Consider the following 23,376-nt stretch of genomic DNA (forward strand, 5'->3'; position numbering starts at 1 on the left):
GGGGCAGGCGTACTTACTTGGAGATAGGACGACCTGTGGCCTGAAAAAATGTGAATGTTTTATAAAGGGGCATACCTACCAAAATGGAAAGAGGTAGTGCTCTCATATGGATAACCCACAGGCAAGATATAGGTACTGATCCCAGGAGAAGGGGGACAGTATCATGACAGAAGTCACACATTTTATAAGGATTATTCTGGTAAGTTTGAATTCTATGCACAACGAGCATTATTACATTTTATGTAAGTTAATGAGTGTCATAAGGAACACTTTCATGTTCCCCGGAGTTCCTCCAAACTACAACAGATAAGAATGAGTACATACGTAGAAAAGGTAGTACAAAAAGTGAAAACAGAAAATAGATTACTTGTGTGTCATGAACACCTGGAGTTTACGACTGGGAAAAAAAAAAAAGGATTGTTGTTGATGTGAAAAAGGTATACATAAACCTATATAATAAATGAATACTGTTAAAATGTGAATTGTTATTATGTGTGATTACGTATAAAATATCACGTGTTCGATCTGAGGAGGGGGATACGTAGTGTTTCGAGAATTTCCGTGTAAATTCTAGAACCACTCTGCCTTCTACTGTCACAAACATACAATATTTTAAATATAAGGGTGAGAGAGCATATCTATTGCACATCACCTGTCTGTGTGTGCAGATCTGAAGCGTGTAGTGAAAAGATTGTAGACACGGCGGTGGAACGGCACTGATAAGTACTTGTCAGTCATGTCAAGGAAGTTGTAATAAAAGAACATGGCAGCCCCAAGGAACTTCTGTGTTATTCAGTATTGTTTTATAACTCTGACTATTGTAGTGACGAAAAAAAAACAGTTGAGCTGAAAAAAGATTTTTAGTAGCTTTTAACACAGATGTGCTAGAGGCAAGACTTGTTCATGATTTCCGTGGTTGTAGAATAAACTATGTGGTAAATGTATCTTAATTTGTGTCTAATGTGAGACAACATGGGTGACTTACAAGACGTCTAATGTTTATGTAAGAACTGATAATTTTGTTCTTTATGGAAGTTGAAATACACTGACAGTGAACTAAAATATTCTTCGATTACCTACTTATTTCACGAGTAGAGAAAGAGACCGTGAGTCATATACATTCCTTTAACTAGCATCATTCTTCAGAGAAGAAGTTTTTGGAGACTGACATAGCTGGCTATCCAGAGAATAAGATTGGCTGTGCATACCAAGTAAGTCTATGCTTGTAAAAGGAGTGAGAAGGTTGCAATCCAACTTCACACATTCTTGTTGTCAAAAACCAGACATGTTAGATGTTACATTGTACATTCTGCTCATTTGTTCCCCAGAAGGCTTCACTTATAGAATGAATACATGCCAAATATGTTGTTCTAGTGCATGAGCTACTACCTCGAATTTAGCATGCTGAAGTAGTTTGCTTCCCACAGACAGTAATATACCCAGTCAACTTCACTGCAAGTCTGCTTCTTCAATAACAAACACTTTATTAATCACAGCTCGTTTACAGTTAAATTGCAGAAAAAAAGGAGAGAAAGACTTCTTCTGTAGATGGATACCTTGTGGTCAACACAGTACTCTGAATGTTTGTTGAATAGTTCATATGTCAGTGATAGAGACACTGCTCGTAGGTTCAACTCGATATGAACCAGCCTCTTATTGCACTCATATATGCTATCAGTTCATTCCCTGAAAGTATGATGGTCAGTTGAATGATGAGGAAAGACAGTCCCACATTAGGCAGACAGGAAATTATATGAGTTAGTCAAGTGTCATCAGTAGGTAACAATGATGTCCAAATCATATACAGTAGAAAATCACGTAGCATGTCAAAGGATAAACCAGAGAGCTTGTTGAAAACAGGCTGCTTCACAAGTGATAACATGGCAGTCCGCAGCAACCTTTAAATATGCCGCCAGTGTTTTGCCACATGACCTGCCACTGGCAGATGATTCTGTGACAAGCCTAGTGACTTCCCCAGAAATATGCATGATTATGTTCAATGATCTATCAATATGTCAGACAGGATTACAAGTCACCTCAGTTGTGAGTGAATGTGCATACCTAGAACTTTTGTTTTTGATACACATTTTATGAGCTTGTCTTTCACTTTTGGAAATTAATGTTAGGTTTTCAGTTTATATGGAAACTAATTCTTTATTTGTTACATGTATGTTTAATTTTTTGGTTTCTATCCAACATTCATGAATATTTTTCAGCTTTTTCATTTAGTATATTTGGTGAATCATTGCTGATTCAAACATTACTGTCATCAGTAAACAGTACTGTTTCATCACGTTTGACAGTCTGGGTAAACTCATTTTAACTAAAGACACTGAAATGTCTCAAAGGTAAAATGCATCAAAAAATTCCAATTTGTTTCACTTGGTTCACTTGGAGGGGACATCCAATGGTAACACACTGCCTCTCCCCCCCCCCCCCCCCCACCTTCCCTCCCTCCACCCTACCCTTTGCATGGGTGGTGGAGGCAACTTTGAAATTTTCAATGGAAAGCCTGATTTCTTATTGCACATTATGATTTTTGTCAAAATCTACATGTTTTGTCTGGGCATTTTCTTCGCTTTGCCACAGATAGCAATGTAATCAGCAGAGCAGAAATGTTTACACAGTCATAACTTACAATATGTGGCTCAATGGCCCTTGAATATCCAATGGCATGTTGGACTCCACCTCTATGCTGCAAGGGTAGGATAAGTCAGTATATCGTAACTTTTAATAGGAAACACCATTCACAACATTTTATTCCTCCAACATAACACACAGGGGACTACTTGACATGCGATTGTGGCCGTGGCTCAAGGTTAACACTACTTTACTTATCCACTAAGAACAAGTGTTCAAATGTAGTACTGCTGACTTCAATATACTTCATGATCGGATTTTCAAATGACTGTGTACAGGACAGAAGCATATCTACATCTACATGTACATGTACATCTACATCTACATCTACATCCATACTCCGCAAGCCACCTGACAGTGTGTGGTGGAGGGTACCCTGAGTACCTCTATCTGTGGGAATGTTAGCACAGGGGTTTCTGATGTCGACCATGTCTTCACAGTTTGTTGACACTTGCTGGCACACCTTGTCTTTTAAATATTCCCACAGAAAGAAATCCAGCAAAATCAAATCCAGTGACCTAGTGGGCCAATTAATAGGGCTACCTCTGCTGATCCACCGATCAGTGTAAACATCGTCTAATGCCTCCCTTGCTTCAGTTGCATAATGCGCTGGGCAACTGCTAAGCTGAAACCTCATATGTTGTCTAACGCCCGGGGCAACATCTTGGAGTAGTACCAGTAGTTCCTGTCCCAAAAACCTTCAAGATTTGCTTCCATTTAATTGTTGATAAAATATGAACCAATGAGTTTGATCCCCATGATACCCTATCATTCATGAACTGACCAAGATGCTGATAATATAATCTAATTGGATAGATAAAAAAATCTACTCACCAAGTGACAGCAGGACAACACACACATAAAAAAGGTTTTACATATGCAAGCTTTCAGAGTCAGTGGCTCCTACTCTGGCAGAAGTGTTGAAGGGAAAGGTAGAAGAGTGAAGGAAATGGACTCAAGAGGTTTAGAAAAAGGAGTGGAGTTCAGAAAAGTCATCACTTGGAACCCCGAATCAGGAGAGACTTACTGGACAGGATGAGAAGGAAAGACATTGACTATCAACTTTCCATAACCAGTGGGGCTTGTCTATACTCCAGTAATGTATTTTATTCTGGTTAATGCTACCATGGTATGTGAATGTAGACTCATTGGAAAATAGTACTTCAACAAAGAACGTGGGGCTTGTTCACATTTGTTGACATGTCCATTCACAAGGCACTACCCAATTACGGCAATCGGCACCATGAAGTTCTTGACATGGTGACACGTGATATGGATGATATTTACAATGATGCAGTAGTGTGACAATATGACCTACAGATGTACAGAAATCGCAGTGTAAATGATAGGTGCTTAACTGTGGGTTGTGGTGCACTGCTGCTAGTACAGGCATTTCATTAGCTTCTCCTGTAACACATTTGCTGTGTTTCCTTTTGCTGGTCTGTATGCTGCTCATTCACAAACTTGTAAAAGAATGAATCAGAGCAAGCTTCCTCCAGAAAATGCTCAATGTACAAAAGGCACAGCAGCCTCAGCAATTCTCCTACATTCTCCACAAGTCAGAATCATTTCAGTTTTTTCTTTGTGGCTGCAACATTCATCCTCCACATGATAAGTGGGTGTGCAGGCAATAAACACTGCACAAGTATTGCACTATCTGCTACCTGTTATATATTTTCATTATATGTGAGCTCTGGTCGCAGTGTACTGCCCATTATGATACTTCGTGTTTGCTACATGGCCATGGTGGTGCATCAATATGTCAAAGGAATATAATGTTGCGAATGGAGTTTGCGAATGGAGTTTTCATTTAGAAGTTATGAAATACTGGCCTGTCCTACCCTCGCACCAGGGAGCTGGGGTCCCATGTGCCATTTGATATTCAAAGGGCATTGAGAAGCGTTTCATAATTACAATTGTGTACCCATTTCTATTCCTCCAATTATTGCGCCATCTGTTATGAAATGGAAAAATGCTTCAGACAAAATGTATCTAGATTTTGCCACAGACTCATAATCTGCAATAAAAAAAGGGGGTGTTCCCACTGTAGATTTGAAAGGTGCCCCTCCCCCTCCCGACCACCACCACCACCACCACCACCACCACCACCACCCATGCACATGATGGGTTGGTGTGTCAAATGTGGTGTTACTGTATGTGAGGGAAAAAAATTGGAATTATAACTTTTTTGATATGATGTGTAGTTTTTGAGATATTTCAATGTCTTAAGTTAAAATGAACACTGTGTGTGTGTGTGTGTGTGTGTGTGTGTGTGTGTGTGTGTGTGTGTAAAGAAGAGTCTTAAGTTAAAATGAACACTGTGTGTGTGTGTGTGTGTGTGTGTGTGTGTGTGTGTAAAGAAGAGTACTGGGCCTGGCACACTTCCTTGAAGGACTCTTCTAATATTAATGTATTCTGGGTCATAAACTATAGGTGTTTAATGGTATGACTTAACTGTTCATTTGAGAGATCTCCACCCAGTGCAGTCCTTTTTTCAGGTACAAATGAAACCATTTATTTGGTATCACCCTTATTCTTAGAGCAACTAGTTTATTTAGCAGTCCATAAAATGCCTGTTATATGAACTCATTTGCTTAGAGCATCCAGAATAACAGTTACAAATTGAGCTTTGCTGATCATGTGCTTTTATTAGACCTGAAACCAAACTTTTCTTAACAAAGAAGACTATTCTTAGTTAAACTGGTCTGTTTTTCATTATGGTTTCTGTTACTTCTGAAAATGATGAAAGTAAAGAGATGGCCTATAACTTTCTGTATTTTCTGGGTCACCTTTCATAAGTAGAGGCAGTATTTTTGCATGGTTTAGTGTCTTTGTGGAGCAACCTGTGCTGAAAGAATCATTTAGGCCATGCACTAAATGTTGTTTGGTACTGTCAATACCTTTCTTCAGCAAGTACACAGGTACTTCATGTATACCTGCTGAGTTTTAATTTTTTTAGATTGCACACAACATTGCTTAGTTCTTCTGCAGTGTAGGGTGTCAGGATCACTGTGTTTAGTACACAGTTCGGTTGTCTGTGTTTTGTCAATCTTCTGTGGTTGCTTGGTAGCTGATGGTATGTTGCTCAATTATTGATTTGCAAAGTTTGGTAGTCTTCTTAGAATTATGTACTGTGGTACTATAGGTCTGCAAGTGTGTGATTACTTTTTAATTTGTCTTCTTTTTTTGTCACATTTCAAGCTACTTTAATTTTGTTTTCTGCATTTTCATAAATTTATAATTTTGGAACTTTTTGGTTGCTAGTAAAATATCTATTTCTCTACTGATGTGTGCGGTGGTAGTTTTGAAACATCTGCTAATTTTGATTGTTTTTTTATGCATCTGAGGCCCTTCAGGTTTACGGAGGATTTCTGTATTCCATTGGTCACCCACTTATTTTTGTTTTATGTTTTCGTGACTCTAAGAACTTTTGGAAACACTTTTCCAAATTTGCATTTATTGGTGGTAGAAACTTTGAAAACTCTCCATTAATGCTAGTCTCCCCATACACTTCTTCTCACATTTTCAAAGAATGTAAAATCCAGGATAGAACAATGACAGTATTATGAAAAGGATAGATTGGTACTCACTATATAGCTGAGGTGTTAAGAGACAGAGAGGCATAAGAAAAAGAATACTAAACACGCAAGGTTTCAGCCAGAGTGCCTTCTTCTCAATAGACATATGCACATACATTCATGCTATGAAATCTCTCCATTCCAAATTTTCAGTTTGAGCACTGTTTTGTGTTGTTTCACATAATTTCAATGGCACTTAATATATTTTGAAGAGTTTTGTGATATTTTCTTACTGTTCAAGGGTTGTTTTAGGCCTACTGTCATAGATATCCTTTTTCTTCCCATGTGATTTGAAATTTCTCATTGCACTATCAAAATCCAGAACTAAAGTACTTAAAAGCATTTTCGTGCATAAAATTTACATTGCATTCATTGTTTACATGATTTTATATTTCTTATGTGGTGTTTCTATAAATAACCTTTGTCCACTTTTTGGAAACAGATGAGATGTTTTGTGATACTTTTAACATACTTTTTCTTTTATTTATTTATTTTGATCCAACATCAACTGAGTACAAAAAAACGTTTTTTTTTGTTCCAGTCTTCTGGATAAGTCAGAGCCTTACTTACTAGAGTTACATATTACTGTTTGACATTATTATCTACACAACTTTTTCTAAATTTAGTTGAGAGAACAATGTTACATATATGGACTATACATAAAAACAATATGCTATTGCAATACATAGATTAAGGAATTTACAATTTGTAACACAGTATTCAGATCTGAGATTCATATATTTTTAGATAGATGGTCTTCCATCATACAAGTGTGCTAAATTTACGAACTCATCTACTGAATACACAGGATTGTTTAGGAGCCATAATTTTAATTTCTTTTTTATTCTGTAATGGGCAATTTGGAGATATCACGGTGGAAGCAAATCAGTAGTTTTGTGCCTGTATAGTGAGGGCTTTTCTCATAAGGTGTTGTTCTATGAGAGAAGACTAGAGGTTTTAATTTTAAGCCCACTAATTATAAATTATATGCTTCATGCATGTTCATTTACCTTCATGATTTCATCATTCACTAAACAAAAATAAAACACAATACATGGAATTTTGGCAGGGTTTGATCTCTTTATCAGAAACAGGACATGAGGGAAAAATCAATAAACAAAACATAATTCTCTGAATTCTCAGGTATAATGTCATTCTAGAATCATTGATGAGAAATGTGATAAACTTCACATTGGCCACCATCTTGCTGCAGTAAGTGACCCACAGAACATATAAGCAACTAACTAATGAACTGCAGTTTTAGATAAATAACACTTACCTGCATTCATACTTGTTCCATACATCATGGCACTTGAACGGTTCTGGGCAAATGATATCATCACAGGACGTATTAGATAAACAATTTCTTTCCATATTTTGAGCCAAAGTAGCCTGTGCCCATTGGGTTCCATTCACTGACGGCGGGAGTGGGAGGCTTCTTCCATCAAACCGTATATCATCAATACACCCTTTTTTTAAAAAAAAAAAAAAAATAAGAGGATATGTATAAACAGATACATATACAAATTATGAAAATGTTCAAAGGTGGAAGAATTGTTTATGTGCATCAGCTGACAAAAAAAGAACAGGTAAAGGGTTGTCAGGCACACAAATTAAAGAGTTCAGTAAGTATCCTTGAAATTCAAAACTTAATCGAGACACAAAGGAATTACACACATTGACTGCAAGTGGGCATTGATCAAAATCAGTGAAGGAAGTTGAAAATTTGTGCTGGACTGGGATTTGAACCTGGGTCTCCCGCTTGTTAGGCAGATGCTCTGACCACTGAGCCATAAGGACACAGTGGTATTGCATCTGCACAGGCTACCCTTGCACACCTCCCATCAGACCCAATTTCTCTACTTATCCACTCACTACTAATGTAGCAGCCCTGGACCATTATCCTCTTTTATTCGTGGCATTTAGCCTATTCCTGTAACAGTTCAAGCCTGGTGTGCATCTGCACTGAAGAGAACATTGACCATCTCACTTTACTTATATGTCGTGCCTGTTCTTTTGGACTCTTACAGGAATTGGTGATATGCTGTAAGTATGGCAATAATGGGCAAGGGATGCTACATTAGTTGTGTATGGATAAGTTGAGAATTTGGGTCGAATGGGAGGCATGATAGGGTAGTGCGTGCAGTTGTGATGACCACTGTGTCCGATTGTCTTGGTGGTCAGAGCATCTGCCTAGGTAATAGGAGGCCCAGGTTTGAATCCTGGCCCAGCACAAATTTTCAACTTTCCCCAATAATTTCAATTAATGCCTGCTTGCAACCAATGTCTGTAATTCCTTTGTGTCTTAATTCACAATAGCTGCTGGATCAAAATGGTGTCTGTTCTTTTGGACACATCCAAAATGACAGACACCAAATGAATTATTAATTGATAGATGGGAAATATAAGAAAGAAAGTGAGAATCATAAATACAGAAATGTTATAAAGGAATTAAGTGCAGTCGTGCTTGTGCAGCTCAGATGGTAGAGCACTTGCCCACAAAAGGCAAAGGCCCTGAGTTCGAGTCTTGGTCCAGCACACAGTTGTAATCTGCCAGGAAGTTTCATATCAATGCACACGCTACTGCAGAGTGAAAATCTCATTCTGGAAACATCCCCCAGGCTGTGGCTAAGCAATGTCACCACAATATCCTCTCTTCCGGGAGTGCTAGTTCTGCAAGGTTCGCAGGAGAACTTCTGTGAAGTTTGGAAGGTAGGAGATGAGATACTGGCAGAAGTAAGGGTGTGAGAATGGCGCATGAGTCATGCTTGGGTAGCTCATATGGTAGAGCACTTGCCCACGAAAGGCAAAGGTTCCGAGTCCGGCACAGAATTTTAATCTGCCAAGAATTTCTTAATAGGACCTTACTTCCTAAGCTGGACTGAGTTTCCATCTTCACTGTACCAGAAATTTGGGAAAGTAACTAGCTAGAAACCAACACCTGAAGTGATGAAGATTAATTTTAACTTGTATTAATTGACGGCGATCAAGAAGTGATGGCATTAGTAACTTTTTCATTAGGCCAGGCCAAGTTATGATTTGAACTCTATTACAGCATATGTAATGATTTTCAAGGCCAATAAAAATCAACCTGCCTTACAGCACTGAAATTTTAAATTATAATCTATTCATTCAGCACTTGGACTCGAATGTGAAGCAGCCTATTACTGGTATCTAATGAAATGAAATTATATTTTGAAAGGAAAAAAACCATTACTTTAACAATATAAAAGAGAAAAAGAGAAAGATAATATATACTTCCACAGATATAAATCCCATAGCTTAGAAGATGGTTTTAAGTTAATAAAGACTGAAACATGATTATATTAGGAGTTATCCATAATTTTTCAAAGAAACAGAACATATTTCAAGAAAAAATATTAATGTAATGAAATTATATTTATCATGATATCACTGTTGTATCATAGTAAGCTGACTAGTCTCTTGTTACTGGTATCTCTGATTAGAGGCTTAACATATTTTGGTTACTGTGCATTGCACAACGACAAAAGAAATAAGATATTATAAAATGTTACAAGAAGGTTACATTAACATACACTATGAATAGTATTTTGTATGGCTATGGCTAGAATAACCTAGGGTAGATAATTTTTTATTGTAATGGAATCAGATATACTAGTAGAGCAGATATGATTTTAATTATGATACACTCACTTTAAACAGATTATTTATTTTTATGTTTATATTAACATCCCTAAGGTGCATGATGAAGCAGACTGGAGACAGATCAGTTTAATTCATATCAGTATAGGCATTCTTGCATAGTACTACAATCATCATCACCATCATCATTATCAGCGTTTTGCCAAAAGGCAGGTTTTCACATGGTAGTTCTCCAGGCTGTCCGGTCTTCTGCCATCCACATCAGGTCTGCATAATTTCCTCTTCCCTTTATGTCGTCTATCATCTTGTACCTCCTTCTTCCTATCAGTCTTCTCCCACAAACCAATCCTTCCAAAGCATCTGCTAGCAAGCACTCCCTTCTCAATGAATGTCCGAACCAGTTCTTTTTCCTTTCTCTTACAACCTTCAGCAGACATCTTCTCTCACCAACCCTTTCCAATACTCATTCACTACTCACTCTTTCCATCTAGCTTATTATCTCCATTCTCCTCCAAATCCACATCCCAAATGCTTCTAACCTTGTTTCATCCTCTCATCTCAGCGTCCACGTTTCTGCCCCATATAGTGCCACACTCCAGAAAAAACATTTGTCAAGTCTTTTCCTTAGTCCTTTATCTAATTTGCCACATAAAAGCCTCCTCTTTCTGTTGAATTCCTCCTTCGCTATGGCAGTTTGAGTTTTCACCTCCTGGTGATATCTCAAGTCTTCAGTTATTGTGCTTCCAAGATATTTAAATTCACTTACTTGGCTAATGGTAGATTGTCCTATTTTAATATTGGACAGTCTGTGTCTTGTACTGATGACCATACTCTTTGTATAGGCATTCTTGCATAGTACTACAATATAGTCACAGATTGTGATCGAATGGTTATAACTTTGCATAGACTGCTTATAAAGCAGTATTTGAGAATTGTTCACAAAAAGCACTATAGCTTACTATAAACCAGTACAAAGGGAAGCAGGAAATAAAATGAAACTTTGTGGACTTATAGGGTATGTAATATGTATTTACAGCATCATGTCAAATTTATAAAAAAAACTTGGCAGCATGAGCCCAATGATCAGTATGAGGCTGAACCTGTGCTGCAACAATTTGGTTGTGAAGGATATCACAAAGCCATTATATCCTTTCCTGTGGCAAGCTGGCTCACAACTGTTGTATCCAATCCTTAATATACTGCATACTGGTGCTGTGATGGAGTTAATGACCACACATGTGCTACTGGGGACAGATCTCGAAAACTAGCTGGGCATTGGAGTACTCCAGCATCATGATGACTGTTCATAGAGACATGGGTCATGTGTGAACAAGCATTGTCCCATTGAAAAATGGCACCACAATACTGTCACATGAGAGATAACACATGAGGATGCAAGATGTCTGTGAAATTCTGTTGTGCTGTCAGAGTTTGTTTAGTCACCATCAGCCACGATCAGAAATTATACCTGATGGGTCCCAACACCATGACACCAGGAGTAATACCTCTGTACCTCTCCAAAGCATTAGGAGGATGGGAACCCTCCCCACGTCACCACCATACTTGTTGTGATGTTCATACAGGGTAGTGAAGAACCACAATCAATTACTAAACACTTCACATCAGCATTCTTCAGCGGTCGAAGCTTTCCAGTCATGGCACCACTCCAAATGCAGTTGTTTGTGTTATGGTGTTAACAACAACCCACACATGGGAGAGTACTTATGTAGTCCACCTCCCACTTGCCCCCAAGAATAGTGCAAAATTACACAGAAGGTTGAAGGGCATCCATTACTTGTTCTCTGATTGCAGGCACAGATGTGGTCAGGTGAGGTAATTGTATGAGCTGCCCAGCTGCCCAAATGCAGATCCATAATGGGTCCCTTTTCCTAATTCTATCAGACAGTGCACTGATATCTCTGTCCCACACTAGTATGCGGCATCTCCACATCCTTCACAATGATCACTCAACATCTGGCACAGTTCACACATCTTATGTGTCCTACCATACCTGATAACAACACTAAACATGAGCAACATTAATGCACTCTGGTGGCCATTCTATCTGCCACAGAAAACCACAACTCTTAGTTAGTTAAATACCTGCCAATGGCACATACATGTATGAAGTTACATGTCTTCTGGATGCTTACTTTTTTTTAACAGGCAGTGTATTAGGAATGAAGAAAATAGGGAAATCCTTTGAAAGAATGCTTTAAACAGTGGAATGCTCAAAACTGAAGCATCATATCAGAAAACTTGAACCAAAACTTCAGCAAAAAAGTTCCAGAAATAAATTGCGAAAGATATATTATTTGTAATGAAACATATGCATATGACAGTGAAGAATACACTTACAGTTTAGAAATATGTGACCAGAGAAGAAAGAAGAAATGAAGATCAATGTTTCTGTTACAAAAAGTAAATGGGGAACAATGTCTGGTGCTCAACACAAACTTATACTATTTGTATGGATAGTGTTTTATAATTCAGATGCTAAGGAAAGAACTGAGTGAGAGTATACCACAAACTGCCTCAAGGGCTTATAGATTTAAAAAAAAAGCTTAAGATACAGTGGCACTCTGAAGACATATGGACCTTCCAATGTTCTAGCTGATGGAATCAGAAATGCTGACTGAGCAATTGTGAACAGTCTCACAGAATTGCTAAGCTAGGAGAGAGGGGAGATATCAGAACACTTGCTGGCACCCAGTGTGGTTTGCACCCAGAAATCCACATGATAATGGAAATTAATGGCCATTCAGTTTAACACCTGTGGTTGTAAAACCAAATATGTTTGTATAATATGCAATATATTACATTGGCTATTATAGATTGGATTACAGAAGCAACAAATTTACATGTTATAGTCTGATTTGCTCAGGGCATGACAGAGATCTTAGATAACATACATGGTAGAGTTCATTGTTGGCTCTTGATGTGGAAATTACTAGTTACAAAGACTGAGAATAGAGTGGTTGATTGGGTAAAGACATTTCCTTAATACAGAGCTCATGAGAATTGTTAGGGCTTACACAGGTAAATGTAACAGACTAACAATTGTTTACAGTACACACAAATAACATAACCTTTTGTATCTTCTCTAATATTAAATTCTTTGCAAATATCTGATGATTTACCATAGATAAGGAAGTTAGGAATTTGTGAACTTCTCCAGGAGGAGCTTGCAACAGTAATTTACTGCTCAAGAAAAAAGAAGCAAAAGGCATACTGCTTGTTGCTTAAGCCATATCTGGAGTATTGCAGTTCTGCGTGAGACATGTACAAATCAGACCTAATTCTCTGGAAAAACCATCAGCAATAATTTTGAGGTCTCTAGCAATGATACTGTGACAATAAAGAACCTCAAATGGATCTCATTAATACCTGAATGAAAAGTGAAAGATTAGGATACACGTGAGGGGTGAGCATAAAGTTTTAATTATCACTCCAAAAAAATAAAGTTACATAATTAATGTTTTGTTTGTTTGTAGATATATGTCTCCAGTCTTGATACACACAGAAACCCCTGTGCCACAGCATGTTTCTAGATGAACCAAAACAAAATGGCAAATTCCATTGATGAAGTGGAGTACAGTGCAGTGTTTTGTTTTATGCATCTGAGAGGAAACAGTGCTACAAAAATCCATGTTGAGTTGGTGGAAGTGGATGGAAATGATGCAGCATAATATGACAAAGTGGTTAGGCAGCACAACACTTCCCCAGTATGGTCAAACAAGTCTGAATAACAAAGAACGAAATGGCAGGCCATCTCTTTGTGAAGAACAGGGAATCACAAGTGAAGTGAAGGTCTATTACCTGAAGACAGGCACATCACAATCATGCTGACAGCGGGAAAAGTGAAAATCAGTCAAAGATTAGTTTTCAGCATCTTGAATAACTTTCTGGATGAGCGAAGTTCATCACACAATAGGTTCTGTGACTAGTTACGTGTAGTTAAAGAGCCCACCAAATGAAGGCAACAGGTGAAATGTTGCAGCTGTGTCAAGCACTTGATTGATTTCTTTAGCTGCTCTTAACCATGAAGAAGTTCTGGGTGTATCACAATGATCTTGAGGCAAAGGAGAAATTCAAACAATGGAAACACATCACTGACCACCACCAAAAGAGGTGAAGCTACAACTATCATTTTGCAGTGTGGTAGTGAGCGCATTTTTGGTCTTGCATGGTGTGGTAGTGTGGCAATAGCAGATTACGCTTGTAAAAGGAAAGCCTGTCACAGCAGTATACTACTGAAGTCTGTTGATGAGGGTATGAGAGGCTGTCAAGATGAAGCATTGCAGGGAGCCAGTGTAATATTACCCTTCCATACATCACTATTAAAATTCTCTGTCTCTGCATAAATTTTGAAAGCTTTGTGAGGTGTAAGATTTACAAAAGAAAAACGTTTTCATTATCTTCATTTTCTCTTGCGTCTAAGGGTACATTCTTGCTGCTGAAATTTTGACTTACTGGGTTCCAGATGACTAAATAACTGTGGAAGTATTATCTGTTGCTATGATTTTCTTTTATTTTATCCCATTCTTCTATCTCACACTGACTTCACAATCTCCATTTTCATACAACCATCAATTGCATTGTTGTAGATAAAATTTTAAAAAAATGTGCATTTCCATCAGAGTCATGCCCACTACTCCTCACTTTCTGCAGTACTCATAATATTCCATAGAGTTTACAAATCGAAAGAGTTTACAAAGTTTCTTGTCAAAAGTAGAATCTTTACCAACATATAACATTATTTTATAAATTAGTCCAGAAATAAATTTAATAATTAGCATTAGACTGTGCATTTAATAATATGAATTTTTAGTATGGCAGATTTTCCGTAATTTCAAATATTTCTACAAGAAGAATAATTTTAGCTGTACCAATTGTAACAGCTTAATTTCTTTTTATATATTTTAGCCTGAAATATGAAATATTGTACACAAAATCAAATGAAATTCATTCAGTGAAACAACTGAGAATGTTTACCTATGTAAGGTTTAAGATACCTTTTTGTTATCGCCTATTTCTATAAAAAGAAGGTAATGTTAGAGGAGGGTGTCCCATTGCACCAGCCAGGGGTGTCATTTCTCTAAGACATTGTCCCGTCTCATTCTGCAAAGGACACAGTCACTAATGCTGCTTCTTTGGATTACCAAATTTGGACCCCCCCCCCAACTCCCCTCCACCCTTAAATTCTCCTACCATGGCATCTAGTGACTTCTCCCTCTTTCCTCAGATGAAGAAACCACTGTGTGGTAGGCATTTTCAAAATGATGATGAAGTTATTTTCAAAGTGGAATGTTTCCTGTAAAGCCAGAATGTGGACTTCCACAACTAGGATCTCCAGAAAGTCACCAGTCATTGGGAAAAATGTGCCACATTGACAGGTCAGTATGTAAAGCAGGATTAATACTCTCACCAAGTTTTATGGTCACAGCCTGGTTTTTTAAAGGTGATAATTATAATTTATGATTACTGCTGGTATACAGATCTCGTGCAGGTTACATTGCATGAGTTGATACTAGTTAAATGAGAAGGAATGGAAGAGAGACCAGTGTCTAGATTATTCTCATAAAATAAATATGTTACACTGTAACAAGCAAACAAACTGAGCCTCCTTCATAGGTAAATGAGCAAAGGATTGATGCAGATTACTGAGAAAGGTCCTTAATGTCTTATCTGAAATACTACAGTGATTCACAAGACTGAAACCATGTGCACTAATGGAACAAAATAATTAACATTATCAGTGACTAATTATGAATATGATTAAGGGATTATTGATTATGTGTATTAATAACAATAATACTTATCCTTTCAATTCAGAATGCAAATGGGATTATAAATAGTATGGATACTCTTTTAGAGAAATATTGCAACTGATCAAAGAATAAATATCCACAGTGCTTATATGAGACAAACCACATTGCTGTCATATGCAGATTATTCAGATGGTTTCAGGTAAGTATCTTCAGCCTCAGGTATTCTCTTTGTTACGACTAAGTAAAGAGAGTATGGTTGCATAAAGTAAATTACGGGAGGAAGGCCTTATCTATTATGCTACAATGCATAGGAATTCTTGGATCTCTCTGCGCCTGCATGCACATCACTCCTCTTGACCATACACCTAGTGTGTTAAGTTTTAAAACCTGCATAGTCCTGTTTTGGAAAATGAAATATTATTCACTGCAGAGTATATAGAGGCACCAGGTAAAATAAGTTCTGAACTATGTGATAATGCATCTAGACTAAAACTGATGGTATTTCTTGATTAAGGCTGAAGATGAAAAAATAAGTTGTTCTCTTTAAGAATGAAGTACAAAATATTACAACATGCAGCAGATAACATGGCAGTCATATTTCTATATTCATTCCTAATGGGATAGCTTTTTACATTTGTAATATATCTCATAGTATTTACCATTCTGAAAATCTTCAAAGAGATGAAACATTTTCAAGTTTCCAATTTCTTTATGTCCAGCTGCATATAACTCATTTTGTTTGCCAATTAAGATCCAGTGATTGCTTTCAAGGAAAAAGCATTCATTGTAATACCGCCCTTCACCAACGTCGAGTTGCAGAATGGCTGCGAACCCATACAGAAAAACCTGTGGAATTCAATGGGATTTATTTAACATCTGTGAAAAATCACAACACGAAAAAGTTGAGTTTACTTACATAATGGAAGATACTGTTGTCTCATTATTTTATCTAAAAACTGGAGGGCGAGTAATGTGGAAAATGTGCTGGGCAGTTATGATGATCCCTTGAGGGGGCACACTTATGTGTGAAGTGCGTCATCCACAGATAAGATTGTCTTTTACTGTTCCATTATTGTTTTACAGTTGCAAAACCATACCTGTTCCTTCATTATCGCTTCAGCTAACAGTGCTAAATTGTGCTGTGTTCAAGTGAGCAGAGCAGTAATATACAATAAAAAATCAGTTAGGTGAGAAAAAATTTATGATCTATGCACGAAAATGACCTAGATTCTGAGCTAGTGGCACAACCACACAATAAGTCAGTTGTCTACTATATAATTAGCAATCAAGTAAGTGGTTGGCTGGGGTCTGAAGCAACTGCGTTGTTTAATGCTTCAAGGGGATCATTACTGTGGGATAACACTTATGTTTGGCAACAGTGATATAAATTAAATTAAACAGTTATTTAGCTCATATAATGCAGATTTATTTTTTTGTCATTTAGTTAAACTATGATTAAACTCCAATTTTGTCATACTTGTATCCTTTGTATCATGAAGACAGCTGTTCAAACAATAGGAATTCCAGGAAGGAATAATGACAATATTATGAAAAGAATATATTGCTACTCATCATATAGTAGCAATGTTGATTCACAAATAGGCACAATAAAGAGAAAGTCAAACAAGTAAATTTGTCACATGACAGCAAAACTTAGAAGATATGCTAATGCATTCATGCGAAACCAATTTACGCTGGAAAAAATTCCAGTTTTGGCCACGAGGAGCAAATCTGGCACTGTACACAGTTTGTATGATGGTATGACATCCATGCTGTCATTTGACAAGCCATAACAGGAGTCAACAGTATGGCTATTGAGAAGACAGGCTGTGTGCTTTTAGCGAAATTGTTTTATATGAACAGCAGCAATTACAGTGCTGCCTGGGCAGTTTATTGCTGACTGAAAGGTCTGTGGAGAGGCCCAGTGTCATTAGATGGTTGAAGGAAGATGATAATGAAATTCCAAAACATGGGTTGCAAACTGCTATTGATCAATTTCTTTTACAGATGCAGCATTTTGTTGATGTCTCTGGTGCTTGTATTAAATAAACTGTGTATGCAGCTTTGACCTTTTCTGCCCATGTCTCATTCCTAGTGCATTACATATGGAAACATTTCTGTATATCTTTCTTCCATTCACATCACCAGACTTGCACCTGGTGGCCAAAATTGGAGCCTTTTTTCAGCATAAATCAATTCTGCATTAATGCATTAGCACATCTACCAAGTTTTGCTGCCATATTATAATTACAGCCCTTATTGGACCTCTGTGAGTAGATGCACTTTAATTTAACCACTCGTTATTAGAAATACAGACATAGAAATGGTTTTCACAGATTCAGTAAAAGAAAAAAAATAAGTAGCAGATAAATAGTCATTAACCTTGAACCTATAGATGTCTTACTGTGTGGAGACACTTGGAAACCTACTAAAATGTCAGTAATTTCAATATCATTCATACTACAATTTGTTAATGCAGTATCTAAAATACAAACATAGCACAGTATTAACTAACATCTAATTTTTGACACTTAGATCACTGGATGTAATTTTCTAACTCTCATGAGAGAGAAAACATTACTCAGCTTGAAAAAGAAGCGCACCTAATTACTAAAATCTACATATTGCCTATTTAGAGGGGTGTTACACTCAAAACATAACTTCTTTTAAATTAAAGGTGGCTCTTCCAATTGTTCAGCTGAGTTGTTGATTCCATTTCATGCCCAATCTTTTGAAAGCTGACCACCTAATCTTCTTCCGTGCTGTGAGTAGTGCTGTTAGGTATACTTGCTGCCTGGCTGGAGTCCAGGCAGGTTGTACATATAACAGCAATGCTTGTAACGTCTGAAGAAGATGACTGGGTCAGATATCAAAATATTATGCACAAACACAACTTGATTCAACACCCAGAAGTATATCATTAATCGATCTAGAGAACAATGACTGTATTTGGTGAGCAGCTTATTATCCTCATATACAGAGGTGACAAAAGTCATGGGATAGGAATGTGCATATATGTAAATCGTGGCAGCATCACATACACAAAGTATAAAAGGAAAGTGTTTGGCAGAGTTGTCATTTGTACTCAGGTGATTCAAATGGAAAGGTTAACAACATAATTATGGCCACAATGGGAATTAACATACTTTGAACACAGACTGGTAGTTGGAGCTCGAAGCAAGGGACTTTCCATGCTGGAGATCATTAGGGAATTCAATATTCTAAGATCCATAGTGTCAAGAGCATGCTGAGAATACCAAATTTCGGGCATTACCTCTCACCACAGACAATGCAGAGGCCACTGGCGTTCACTTAACAACTGAGAACAGTGGTGTTTGCATAGAGTTGTCAGTGCTAGCAGACAACCTACGCCACATGAAATAACAGCAGAAAGCAGTGTGGGACATATGACAAATGTATCCAGTAGGACAGTGTGATGAAATTTGACATTAATGGGCTACAACAGCAGACAAGTGACATGAGTGCTTTTACTAACACCAAGGCATGGCCTGCAGCCCTCTTTTGGCCTCATGACTGTTGATGAGTGGACAGCCATGGCCTGGACATGAATCCCAATTTCAGTTGTCAGGAGCTGATTCCAGGGTTTTAGTGTAGCACAGACCTCATGAAGCCATGGACCCAAACGGTCAACAAGGCATTTTGCAAGCTGGTAGTGGCACCATAATTATGTGGGTTGCGTTAACATGAAATGGTCTGGATCACCTGGTCAAACTGAATCAGTCATTGACTGGAAATGGTTATGTTCAGGTACTTGGAGACCATTTGCAGCAATTCATGGGCTTCAAACAACGATGTCACTTGGATACAACTGTTCATGATTGGTTTGAAGAACATTCTGCACAATCTAAATGAATGGTATGGTTACCTAGGTTACTGACATGAAGCCGATTGAACATTTATGGGGCATAATGGAGGTTGCACAAAATCCTGCAATGGCAGTACTTTCACAATTATGGGTGGCTATAGAGTCAGTATGGGTCCATATTTCTGTAAGGGACTTCCAAAAACTTGTTGTGTCCATGCCACATTAAGCTGCTGCACTCTGCTGGACAAAAGGAGGTCTGACATGATATTAGGACATATCCCACAACTTTTGTCATCCCAGTGTATACATAATAATATAAGTAACAGGAATTTTACATCTATGTTAATTATGAGAGTTATTCAGAAATAAAAGATTCAAAATTTGGTGTATATTTCTGAACTAATATCTTTTTGTGTCAACTTGATGTTGTATATTTTGAACAAAACAGCTGTTAGACTTTCTCGTGCTCCTGCTCATGATTGTACTCTCACCACTGATGCTTGTACATGTCATCATCTTTCACACCTTCAGCACTGAAGTGATCTGTCAGCACTCTTCAATAACTGATCATTAGTTCTTGAAATGCATTGTCATTCACAGATATTTTGTGTCAGTGCAGTATGCTGATGTGCATTGTTCAGTATTAACAATATTCCCCTCAACAGCTTCCCACACTATTGGTTTCCAGCATACTGATGCATTATTTATACTGTTAAACATTAGATATCATTACTGACCAAGAGGCCTCAAAAGAAAAACGTTATGAGAAGTGATAAGTCTGCAATAAAAGATTGCAATGAGTATTTGGCATGATGCTGACTGCTGAGAACTTTTATTGTAGGATGAGTCAGCACTGAACAATGTCCTTGATTACCTTACATTTGAAGTGATCAACCTAAGTTTTGACATCCATTTCAAATCATATAATGTAACACATAAACAAATCTGTAGAATTAGCATATTTTAGACAAGCAGTAACACTGTTTGAAGAACATTCTGCAAATGTTCATATAATACTATAAGAAATTTGTTTCACAAGTCTGATTTGTTGACTGCACATACTTAGCTTAAACATTGCAAAAAGAAGTTCTGAATAATTACTTGAAACCTATTTGCATTTCATCCAATGATGAGTGAAACTCTGAAACTAGCTAACTGGAGATAAGGAAACTGAAAGAGTAAACATCTATGAATGTACTGCTTACCTTTGTTGTGTGCCACTGTCCATCATCCACAGCAACAAAATCAAGGCTGATAAGATGTTCAATGCTGGAACCACCCATCACCTTGTAGTATAACTGTAAGTGGTGGTGCTTGATCTAAACAGATGATAAGACAAAAAATACAGTATGGAGGATAATTTAATGTAGTGTAGAACAATACATTACACCCAAACTCAAAATGAGATAACAATTTATCATTCCTATAGTTACATCACTTCTTACAATGTAGTATATAACCTCTGGGTATAGTGTATGTCATTAACTCTTGTTTAAACAATAAAAATGTGGGTTTTCTGGCAGTAGTGACTAACCGCACACAGAAAACTCCAACCAATTAAGATCAGGCTTTATTAAGTTCATGTCATTACACAAAACATAAGAAGAACACTACAAAAATTCACAGCACACACATTGCAACTGATGTCCCCAAGACTGAACCAAAGAACCATGAGACCCCAAAGACCGTTTACTTTGCACTTTGTAGATGGCAGTTACTCACAGTCAGTGCTCACCACAGAGCCTCCCCCAGAAGTGCGGATTACTAGGGGAAGGACGTGGGCGTCTTCCTGTGTAGTAGTGTTGTGGGATGCTTGCTGGTTGATAGAGGTAAGTGCGAAGAGTCCTTGCTGTCTGTGAAGGGTGAGCTAGAGCTGGCATCGTTCACCATCCAGTGGGGGCGACGGACTGATCGACCTGCAGGCGTGAACTGGACTGGCACAGAAGATGTTGGTGTTGCAGTACAGGCAGAGAGGGGGATGCGGTGAGCATCCTGTCGGTGCTAACCGTTGCAGCTATGCCTGCCATATCCACCCCATGTGGGATGGGTACTGTGCGCAGGATGGTGATATGTGACGTGGGGGTGGACTCGCCTGAAGTGTCCCCTATGCAGAGGATGAAGATGAATCCCTCGTGGAGTTGCAAGTAAAGCATGGCACTCAGAGGCATTGATTGAGATGCAGATTTTGTTGACAGTGGACATAGGCGGCACTAGGGGAGGTGGTGGGGAAAAATAACATAGTTCAGGAGAAACGCTGGAACACTCTGTGGGGGCATTGGGTGCCGACACTTGCGACGGGCTAATGTCACATGCAACATGTGGTTGGGCCTGAGGTTGTGGATTGTCACACTCAGTGCCTGAGTGAAACAAGGGTAGAGTATTGTCACACGCAACAACTGAGCTGCCCACAGGTGTATGCTCAGTGCACATATGATCATGGTGGGGCACAGGGGAGGGGGCGGTCTATGTGAGATTGGAGTTGTTACCTGATGGAGAAACACTTGACTCGAGCGGGTGTGGTACTGATTTCACAATCATCCAGGCTTGTTTCACGCACTAAAGGGAAACTATCTGCCAATGGCCACTGATGAGAATGTCCTTAGTATTGTCTGAGTGAGCCACTACTCGATGTGGGCCAGAGTAATGTGACTGTAATGACGGTTTGACTATGTCATCTCATAACATAACGAACTCACAAGAGTCCAGAGCTCAGTGCAGAAAGACCCGAGGACAGGTGTGTTGTCGTGGAGGGGGCGTGTGGATCACAGCTATGTGTGTGCGGACACACTCAACTAGAGCGGGAAGGTCAGACAGGTACACGATTGCTTCATTGTTGTCAAACTCTGTGGGGAGAACTAGTGTCTCACCATACAGGACCTCTGCAAGTGAAGCCTGGAGGTCTGTCTTGTAAGCCGTGCATATTCCTAACATAACCCAGGGAAGGGCATTGGACCACTCACTGCTGTGGCACAGGAGAGCAGCTTTCAGAGTCCTGTGCCACTGCTCGACCAGTCCATTGCTCTGTGGGTGGCAAGCTGTACTGCAGAATCTATCAACCCCACAGAGTACGCAGAGTCTGTTAAACAGCAGCAATTCAAACTGCCTTCCCTGGTCGGTGGCAATGAATGTAGAGCAGTTGAATTGAGCTATCCAGGTGGATACGAATGCAGGCTAAAGAATCTGCTATGGTGTCCTGCAGGGGTATTGCCTCCACTCAACGTGTAACACGGTTAATGACAGACAGGATATACCTGAAACCATCAGACACGGGTAACGGTCCTAAGAGGTACAGATGCACAAGTCGGAAGTGGCCTTTCGGGATGTCGAATTTACCTAGACGGGGTTGTGAGTGCCTGCTGACTTTGTTGCACTGGCACTGCCAACAAGCATGAGCCCAAGTACAACAAACCCTCTTCACACACAGCCACACAAAGCGTTCTGTAACAAGGTGTGTAGTAGCCTTAGCACCAGGATATGAAAGGTTATGTAACGTAGTGAAGGCTGGGTGATGCAGAGCAGGGGAGACAATAGGCTGGGTATTGCCCATGGACGCATCACACCACAGTGGCCTGACTGAGCCCAGCAGGTTGCGGGAAACAATCTGGAGGGAAGTATCTGGGTCCTGTCGGAAGTTGTGCAATACAGCATCATTGTTCTGTAAGCGGGCCAGTTCATTGAAATTAATGGGGAACAAAATTGCAGTGATATGTGATAGGTAGTCGGCCACCACATTTTCTGAACCTCAGATGTAACAGATGTCTGTTATGTATTGGCAAATTAAGTCCATCTGCCAAAACCTGTGTGGGAAGGTCAACAGCGGGGTTAGAGATAGCTTGCACGAGGGGGCAATGGTCTGTGAAAAATGTTATGTTCCTTCCTTCGATGTCTGTGCAGAAATATTTTACAGCTTCATAAACTGCAAGCAATTCTCTGTCAA

At 38.7% G+C, this 23,376-nt stretch overlaps 1 protein-coding gene across 1 annotated transcript in view; it reads right to left on the reverse strand.

Annotated features, from left to right (window-relative positions):
* LOC126278901 (neural-cadherin-like) overlaps window positions 1–23,376 on the reverse strand; it is a 794,973-nt gene that overhangs the window by 44,872 nt on the left and 726,725 nt on the right. The window contains exons 20-22 of the mRNA XM_049979176.1: window positions 20,645–20,758; window positions 16,273–16,459; window positions 7,498–7,687 (exon numbers count right to left, since the gene is read on the reverse strand). Of these exons, the coding sequence (XP_049835133.1) occupies window positions 7,498–7,687; window positions 16,273–16,459; window positions 20,645–20,758 (491 nt within the window). The remainder of the gene's footprint in view (window positions 1–7,497; window positions 7,688–16,272; window positions 16,460–20,644; window positions 20,759–23,376) is intronic.

This window comes from Schistocerca gregaria, chromosome 6 (assembly GCF_023897955.1).
Source record: "Schistocerca gregaria isolate iqSchGreg1 chromosome 6, iqSchGreg1.2, whole genome shotgun sequence".
Taxonomy (NCBI): domain Eukaryota; kingdom Metazoa; phylum Arthropoda; class Insecta; order Orthoptera; family Acrididae; genus Schistocerca; species Schistocerca gregaria.